We start from the raw sequence: 10,000 nt of genomic DNA, 5'->3' as shown, positions 1-10,000 counted from the left end.
ATATATATATATATATATATATATATATATATATATATATATATATATATATATATATATATATATATATGGTAAACGTTTCAGGTAGGTGTCGTGGTGTTGAGGTCCATTTACTGTACAACAGTGAGCAACACCATTCGATTCTGTGACCAATGCCACTGCAGATCTAACACGCTTGCTTTTTACTGCGCCTTAGCCCAAGATGTACTCTTACCTCTTACTCTTACCTTTACTCTCCTCTGTTTATATTCTGAGGTAGACTGGCTCTGGCTGCCAAAAGAGCCCCAAATACTCTTAATCTCAACAATCGATTCTCAATTGCGATACGCTTCTAGAAAGATTTAAAAAGAAACAAACAAAAAAACTTTACTTTCATATCACATCAAAAATAATTTCTCAAATTCTAAGTATACACTTACTGTACACAGTTTTAATCGGCTTTTTTTTACCACAGTTGCAGCCAACAGTATTTTTTTCAGTGACAACACGTTTCCGGCGGCCTTCGGTGTGTTCGGAGCACATGCTAAATAGCTAATTAGAAATGTCTTCCATCTGTCTTCTACAAACACGCGTTGTAACATGACGATATGACCCCGTGGGAGAACTAACCCTATATATAAAAAAAAAAAAAGTGTATCAATTTAACATTTTGTTTTTTGAAAATCATTTCTCGCTGATATATGAAAGATCCTTATGGTTTTAATGTTCAGACCTAGCATCGGGGATTGTAAGAAAACACCATTGTACAGGAGACGAATTCCTCCAATGACTGTCGTGTGTAATCTAATGGAACTGAGAGTCATGCTTAAGGGTTAGCTGCACCCCTACAAAGCATGGCATGCATTTTGACAGCTGGCATCTAGTTAGTTCATTTGCTTACACTCCGTGACTCGGGTGATGATGATGTGTGTGTGTGTGTGTGTGTGTGTTTTCCGTCTGTTGTGCCTCTTTGTTTATCTGGTGTGTTTATGTGTGTTTCTCCCTATAGATTTACCGACTGGATGGGAGGAGGGATTTTCATTCGAGGGGGCTCGGTGCTTCATAAAGTGAGTCAGAATTTCCAAGTCACAGCCTTCTTCTCTTTCACATTCAGCAGGTCTTCAGTTGACGCTGCGCTTGGAATTAACAACGGACACACAGTGTATCCCATATAACCACCCGAGTGTCCGCTTTATTCTACGTTTATGATGTAAAGGTTGCCCACACTTCAGAGCAAGTCACACTGTCACTGTCTGACAAGGTGGTGAGATGGTTGGGTCTGTGACCTTTGTCTGAACAGGCTTTAGCCCACTTTTTTTAGGGCTTTGTCTCTCCCTCAGTCAGTATCCAACGTCAGCCGACATCTCCCTCAGTTAAGTACCTTTTCCCTTCTTATCCAAGCTGGGATGAAATGTGTTTCGTTATGCTCACATTATATCAGCAAACCTCTGTTTATGCTTTGTTTGAACTCATTGCTTTTCAGTTGTTGCTCCAAAGGTCACCCAGAGCCAGTACCTATAGCTCTGGTAAATCCCAACCTAACCTAGCCAGGCCTTGTAAGGACAACATATAGCCTATGGCTCTGGTAAATCCTAACCTGGCCAGGCCTTGTAAGGACAACATATAGCCTATGGCTCTGGTAAATCCCAACCTAACCTAGCCAGGCCTTGTAAGGACAACATATAGCCTATGGCTCTGGTAAATCCTAACCTAGCCAGGCCTTGTAAGGACAACATATAGCCTTTGGCTCTGGTAAATCCTAACCTGGCCAGGCCTTGTAAGGACAACATATAGCCTTTGGCTCTGGTAAATCCTAACCTGGCCAGGCCTTGTAAGGACAACATATAGCCTATGGCTCTGGTAAATCCTAACCTAACCTGGCCAGGCCTTGTAAGGACAACATATAGCCTATGGCTCTGGTAAATCCTAACCTAACCTGGCCAGGCCTTGTAAGGACAACATATAGCCTATGGCTCTGGTAAATCCTAACCTGGCCAGGCCTTGTAAGGACAACATATAGCCTATGGCTCTGGTAAATCCTAACCTAACCTGGCCAGGCCTTGTAAGGACAACATATAGCCTATGGCTCTGGTAAATCCTAACCTGGCCAGGCCTTGTAAGGACAACATATAGCCTTTGGCTCTGGTAAATCCTAACCTAACCTGGCCAGGCCTTGTAAGGACAACATATAGCCTTTGGCTCTGGTAAATTTTAACCTAACCTGGCCAGGCCTTGTAAGGACAACATATAGCCTTTGGCTCTGGTAAATCCCAACCTAACCTGGCCAGGCCTTGTAAGGACAACATATAGCCTTTGGCTCTGGTAAATCCTAACCTAACCTGGCCAGGCCTTGTAAGGACAACATATAGCCTATGGCTCTGGTAAATCCTAACCTGGCCAGGCCTTGTAAGGACAACATATAGCCTTTGGCTCTGGTAAATCCTAACCTAACCTGGCCAGGCCTTGTAAGGACAACATATAGCCTTTGGCTCTGGTAAATTTTAACCTAACCTGGCCAGGCCTTGTAAGGACAACATATAGCCTTTGGCTCTGGTAAATCCCAACCTAACCTGGCCAGGCCTTGTAAGGACAACATATAGCCTTTGGCTCTGGTAAATCCTAACCTAACCTGGCCAGGCCTTGTAAGGACAACATATAGCCTTTGGCTCTGGTAAATCCTAACCTAACCTGGCCAGGCCTTGTAAGGACAACATATAGCCTTTGGCTCTGGTAAATCCCAACCTAACCTGGCCAGGCCTTGTAAGGACAACATATAGCCTTTGGCTCTGGTAAATCCCAACCTAACCTGGCCAGGCCTTGTAAGGACAACATATAGCCTATGGCTCTGGTAAATCCTAACCTAGCCAGGCCTTGTAAGGACAACATATAGCCTTTGGCTCTGGTAAATCCTAACCTAACCTGGCCAGGCCTTGCCTTACCTTGTAAGAACAACATATAGCCTATGGCTCTGGTAAATCCTAACCTAACCTGGCCAGGCCTTGTAAGGACAACATATAGCCTATGGCTCTGGTAAATCCTAACCTAACCTGGCCAGGCCTTGTAAGGACAACATATAGCCTATGGCTCTGGTAAATCCTAACCAAACCTGGCCAGGCCTTGTAAGGACAACATATAGCCTTTGGCTCTGGTAAATCCTAACCTAACCTGGCCAGGCCTTGTAAGGACAACATATAGCCTATGGCTCTGGTAAATCCTAACCTAACCTGGCCAGGCCTTGTAAGGACAACATATAGCCTATGGCTCTGGTAAATCCTAACCTGGCCAGGCCTTGTAAGGACAACATATAGCCTATGGCTCTGGTAAATCCTAACCTGGCCAGGCCAGGCCTTGCCTTACCTTGTAAGAACAACATATAGGGAATCAATGGCTCTGGTAAATCCTAACCTGACCTGGCCAGGCCTTGCCTTACCTTGTAAGAACAACATATAGGGAATCAATGGCTCTGGTAAATCCTAACCTGACCTGGCCAGGCCTTGCCTTACCTTGTAAGAACAACATATAGGGAATCAATGGCTCTGGTAAATCCTAACCTGACCTGGCCAGGCCTTGTAAGGACAACATATAGGGAATCAATGGCTCTGGTAAATCCTAACCTGACCAGGCCAGGCCTTGCCTTACCTTGTAAGAACAACATATAGGGAATCAATGGCTCTGGTAAATCCTAACCTGGCCAGGCCTTGCCTTACCTTGTAAGAACAACATATAGGGAATCAATGGCTCTGGTAAATCCTAACCTAACCTGGCCAGGCCTTGCCTTGCCTTGTAAGGACAACATATAGGGAATCAATGGCTCTTCTGTCATAGCTGGGAACCTTTACTCTTTTATTTGCATGGTTTATCAGCAAAGTTAATTATTACATCTTCTTTAAGAGAGGTGTGTGTGTGTGTGTGTGTGTGTGTGTGTGTGTGTGTGTGTGTGTGTGTGTGTGTGTGTGTGTGTGTGTGTGTGTGTGTGTGTGTGTGTCTTTGTACAAATAGACAGGTGGGCTGTTGAAATGGCATTTTGTCTCCTTTCAAATCAATTTCTCATTCATATGGTGCCCTGTTGGAAAGCAATGTTAAGCTTTAATACATGCCATGTTTTCCCTTCCAAGAAGAACTAGGAAGTGTTTATAACGACACTTGGTTATGACTGAGGGTGTGATAAGTGATGTCATAGTCTAAACCTTGTGCACTAAATTCCTGCAGTCTAGGCTATGTCACAACTCATGAGTGGTGTATTGAGTAGGCAATGACATACATCCTCCCCTTTCCTCAGAATCTTATTGTGTGTGTGTGTGTGTGTGTGTTTGTGCGCGCGTGTGTGTATGCATGTGTCACTGCGAGTAAGTAGGGGAATGCAGCGGATGTCTCTCTCTTGTCCAATAAGACATACAAACAGGATTTTCTCTTCTTTGACATGTTGCCCTGTGTGTTTTGGAGTGAAAGAGGATCCCATTGAACTACACTGATGGTGTGAGGACCAGGGTTAACCTTGAGAGAGGTCAAAGCGATGTCTTATCGGCATCATATTTCACATAATGAATTTTTCTCCCCTCCCTGACCTGTCTCCTTCCCTTTTGTTTCATGACAGTCTGTCTATCTTGTTCCCTTCCTCTTGCTTCATGGCTTCCTTATATGGAATCAGAGCGGTCAAAGACAGTGATGTCTTCTCCAGTATCATATTTTACATAATGTAATGGCGTTCCTCCTCCCCCTGTGTTCTTGCTCCGTGGCATTCTTTATTTTTTTAATTTAAAATATTTTTGTACTTTTACCCCTTTTTCTCCATCAATTTTGTGATATCCAATTGGTAGTTACAGTCTTGTCCCATCGCGGCAACTTCCCTACTGACTCGGGAGAGGTGAAGGTCGAGAGCCACGACCCTGCTAAGCTGCACTGCTTCTTCACACTGATCGTTTAACCCGGAAGCCAGCGGCACCAATGTGTCGGAGGAAACACCTTCCAGCTGGCGACCAAAGTCAGCTTGCAGGTGCCTGGCCCGCCACAAGGAGTCGCTAGAGTGCGATGGGGACAAAGAAATCCCGGCTAGCCAAACCCTCCCTAACCCGGACGACGCTCGGCCAATTGTGCACCACTTCATGGGTCTCCCAGTCACGGCCGGCTGTGACACAGCCTGGGTTCGAACCCAGGTCTGTAGTGATGCCTCAAGCACTGCGATGCTATGCCTTAGATCACTGCACCACTCAGGAGGTCCTGCTCTGTGGTGTTCTGATAGTCAGAAATATGCCTACATGGTCATAAGCACAGTCATCTTTCACATGTAATGTTTCTTCCCTCTTTGACCTGTGCTCCTTTCGTTGTGCGTGTGTGTGTGTGCGTGTGTGTGTGTGTGTGTGTGTGTGTGTGTGTGTGTGTTTTTTGCTTCCCTTTCCTCCTGCTCCATGGCAGTCTCATACAGAATCAGAGATTATCATTGTAGACTGCACTGATTCATTGTACAGAGTTTGTTACAAAGGAGACAGTATACACTATTGTCTCACTGTCTTTCCAAGGGAGATGTCTTGGAGATAGAAGCTTATTTGGGTCACTCCCTGCTTGTGTGAGCTATGAATCGCAGTACCCTAACACTACTACTACTACTCTAACCAACCTTCCAGAATACATGGATGCTTCTAGATAAGAGATTTAAAAAAGGAGAACCAGGGGGGAAAAAAGGAATGGAATGTTGTTTTCTCACATCCAATACTTCAGCCGTTCTCTACTGTCTTGTATTTCCTCATGAATTACACACAATGCAAATGGAAGGCTGCCAGAGGAGGAGGCAGCGTTAGAACAGAAAGCCAGTTATTTGATATTTCTAGTATAGACTACTAGGCTAACCAACTAGTGTAAAACAGAAGGATGTGTCTCATTAATTGAAGGCTGTTTGTGGCAACACTCCTAACATGGCTACTTATGTGGTGAGATTGTAGTCTACTTTCGTAGATAAATATTGTTTACGTACACAGAAAATACAGGGCGAATGATGGCGCTCCAGTGGATAGCTGCTGTCCTTACAAGCTCCTGACCAATTCTGCTATTTTGTGTGTTTCAAAAATGAATAAAAAATTACATAACATTTCCGTCATAATTTCCTATGACCGAAAACAGCTTCTGGACATCAGTATAGCGATCACTAACCTCGATTTGGATGAAGATTTTTTTACTTTAATGAGTCGGCAGCTGTGGATGTTCTGCTCATATCCGGACCAGGCCCTAATCCCTGGGACTCGATAGAGGAAGAGACTTTGCAAACGAGTGGGCTCCCTGACGAGACTACGTCGTTGAGTTAATAAACTGCCTCTACTCTCCATTCTATTGGAGAATGTACAATCACTGGAGAATAAACTGGACAAGCTCCGTTCGAGACTATCCTATCAACCGGACCTAAAGAACTGTAATATCCTATGTTTCTCTGAGTTGTGGTTGACAAGGACATAAATAATATACAGTACCAGTCAAACGTTTGGACACACCTACTCATCCAAAGTTTTTTTTTTTTTTTTTTTACATTTTGTACTATTTTCTACGTTGTAGAATAATAGTGAAGACATCAAAACCATGAAATAACAAATATGGAATCATATAGTAACCAAAAACACCAAAGTGTTAAAAAAAATCTAAATATATTTGAGATTCTTCAAAGTTGCCACCCTTTGCCAAGATGACAGCTTTGCACAACGTTGGCATTCTCTCACCCAGCTTTGCCTGGAATGCTTTTCCAACAGTCTTGAAGGAGTTCCCACATATGCTGAGCACTTGTTGGCTGCTTTTCCTTCGCTCTGAGGTCCAACTCATCCCAAACCATCTCAATTGGGTTGAGGTTGGGTGATTGTGGAGGCCAGGTCATCTGATGCAGCACTCCATCACTCTCCTTGGTAAAATAGCCCTTACACAGCCTGGAGGTGTGTTGGGTCATTGTCCTGTTGAAAAACAAATGATAGTCCCACTAAGCGCAAACCAGATGGGATGGTATATCCCTGCAGAATGCTGTGGTAGCCATGCTGGTTAAGTGTGCCTTGAATTCTAAACAAATCACAGACAGTGTCACCAGCATCCTCACAGTCTACACCTGTAGTTAACGAAGCATTTGACAAATAAATTAGATTTGAATGAATACTTGTCCTTTTATATAACGTGTTTATAAACAAGACCAAATGTGAATAATGTAAGTACGCCAGACAGTAAGTCTTCAGGCTATTACACATTGGCTGAGAGAAAAGTGTGTTGAGGGAAGAGAAAACGAGCAAGAGGAAAGTAACCCGAACTGAACGCATCTGACCCAGGGCTGATCTAATTCACATCTAAATCACCTTGGGGCTGATCTAATTCACATCTAAATCACCTTGGGGCTGATCTAATTCACATCTAAATCACCTTGGGGCTGATCTAATTCACATCTAAATCACCTTGGGGCTGATCTAATTCATATCTAAATCACCTTGGGGCTGATCTAATTCACATCTAAATCACCTTGGGGCTGATCTAATTCACATCTAAATCACCTTGGGGCTGATCTAATTCACATCTAAATCACCTTGGGGCTGATCTAATTCACATCTAAATCACCTTGGGGCTGATCTAATTCACATCTAAATCACCTTGGGGCTGATCTAATTCACATCTAAATCACCTTGGGGCTGATCTAATTCACATCTAAATCACCTTGGGGCTGATCTAATTCACATCTAAATCACCTTGGGGCTGATCTAATTCACATCTAAATCACCTTGGGGCTGATCTAATTCACATCTAAATCACCTTGGGGCTGATCTAATTCACATCTAAACCACCTTGGGGCTGATCTAATTCACATCTAAATCACCTTGGGGCTGATCTAATTCACATCTAAATCACCTTGGGGCTGATCTAATTCACATCTAAATCACCTTGGGGCTGGCTGATCTAATTCACATCTAAATCACCTTGGGGCTGGCTGATCTAATTCACATCTAAATCACCTTGGGGCTGGCTGATCTAATTCACATCTAAATCACCTTGGGGCTGGCTGATCTAATTCACATCTAAATCACCTTGGGGCTGGCTGATCTAATTCACATCTAAATCACCTTGGGGCTGGCTGATCTAATTCACATCTAAATCACCTTGGGGCTGGCTGATCTAATTCACATCTAAATCACCTAGGGGCTGGCTAATCTAATTCACATCTAAATCACCTTGGGGCTGGCTGATCTAATTCACATCTAAATCACCTTGGGGCTGGCTGATCTAATTCACATCTAAATCACCTAGGGGCTGGCTGATCTAATTCACATCTAAATCACCTTGGGGCTGATCTAATTCACATCTAAATCACCTAGGGGCTGGCTGATCTAATTCACATCTAAATCACCTAGGGGCTGGCTGATCTAATTCACATCTAAATCACCTAGGGGCTGGCTGATCTAATTCACATCTAAATCACCTAGGGGCTGGCTGATCTAATTCACATCTAAATCACCTAGGGGCTGGCTGATCTAATTCACATCTAAATCACCTTGGGGCTGGCTGATCTAATTCACATCTAAATCACCTTGGGGCTGGCTGATCTAATTCACATCTAAATCACCTTGGGGCTGGCTGATCTAATTCACATCTAAATCACCTTGGGGCTGGCTGATCTAATTCACATCTAAATCACCTTGGGGCTGGCTGATCTAATTCACATCTAAATCACCTTGGGGCTGGCTGATCTAATTCACATCTAAATCACCTTGGGGCTGGCTGATCTAATTCACATCTAAATCACCTTGGGGCTGGCTGATCTAATTCACATCTAAATCACCTTGGGGCTGGCTGATCTAATTCACATCTAAATCACCTTGGGGCTGGCTGATCTAATTCACATCTAAATCACCTTGGGGCTGGCTGATCTAATTCACATCTAAATCACCTTGGGGCTGGCTGATCTAATTCACATCTAAATCACCTTGGGGCTGGCTGATCTAATTCACATCTAAATCACCTTGGGGCTGGCTGATCTAATTCACATCTAAATCACCTTGGGGCTGGCTGATCTAATTCACATCTAAATCACCTTGGGGCTGGCTGATCTAATTCACATCTAAATCACCTTGGGGCTGGCTGATCTAATTCACATCTAAATCACCTTGGGGCTGGCTGATCTAATTCACATCTAAATCACCTTGGGGCTGGCTGATCTAATTCACATCTAAATCACCTTGGGGCTGGCTGATCTAATTCACATCTAAATCACCTTGGGGCTGGCTGATCTAATTCACATCTAAATCACCTAGGGGCTGGCTGATCTAATTCACATCTAAATCACCTAGGGGCTGGCTGATCTAATTCACATCTAAATCACCTAGGGGCTGGCTGATCTAATTCACATCTAAATCACCTTGGGGCTGGCTGATCTAATTCACATCTAAATCACCTTGGGGCTGGCTGATCTAATTCACATCTAAATCACCTTGGGGCTGGCTGATCTAATTCACATCTAAATCACCTTGGGGCTGGCTGATCTAATTCACATCTAAATCACCTTGGGGCTGGCTGATCTAATTCACATCTAAATCACCTAGGGGCTGGCTGATCTAATTCACATCTAAATCACCTAGGGGCTGGCTGATCTAATTCACATCTAAATCACCTAGGGGCTGGCTGATCTAATTCACATCTAAATCACCTAGGGGCTGGCTGATCTAATTCACATCTAAATCACCTTGGGGCTGGCTGATCTAATTCACATCTAAATCACCTTGGGGCTGGCTGATCTAATTCACATCTAAATCACCTTGGGGCTGGCTGATCTAATTCACATCTAAATCACCTTGGGGCTGGCTGATCTAATTCACATCTAAATCACCTTGGGGCTGGCTGATCTAATTCACATCTACATCACCCTGGGGCTGATCTAATTCACATCTACATCACCCTGGGGCTGATCTAATTCACATCTAAATCACAAAAATGACACGTGCAATATTCATATCGTATTTTGAAATGCCTTTTGAAATGTATTTTGAAATGCCTTTTTTATAGTTCACTACGTTTG

At 43.6% G+C, this 10,000-nt stretch overlaps 1 protein-coding gene across 5 annotated transcripts in view; it reads left to right on the top strand.

The window, feature by feature from the left end:
• LOC115197681 (pleckstrin homology domain-containing family A member 5) overlaps positions 1 to 10,000 on the top strand; it is a 228,541-nt gene that overhangs the window by 1,047 nt on the left and 217,494 nt on the right. For all 5 annotated transcript variants that reach the window (XR_003879044.1, XR_003879043.1, XM_029759429.1 and 2 more), the window contains exon 3: positions 989 to 1,046. Coding sequence is in view for 3 of the 5 variants with exons in the window: in XM_029759429.1 (XP_029615289.1) it covers positions 989 to 1,046 (58 nt within the window). In the remaining 2 variants the exon portion in view is untranslated. The remainder of the gene's footprint in view (positions 1 to 988; positions 1,047 to 10,000) is intronic.

This window comes from Salmo trutta, chromosome 7 (assembly GCF_901001165.1).
Source record: "Salmo trutta chromosome 7, fSalTru1.1, whole genome shotgun sequence".
NCBI lineage: Eukaryota > Metazoa > Chordata > Actinopteri > Salmoniformes > Salmonidae > Salmo > Salmo trutta.
This window is presented reverse-complemented; position numbering and strand designations above follow the sequence as displayed.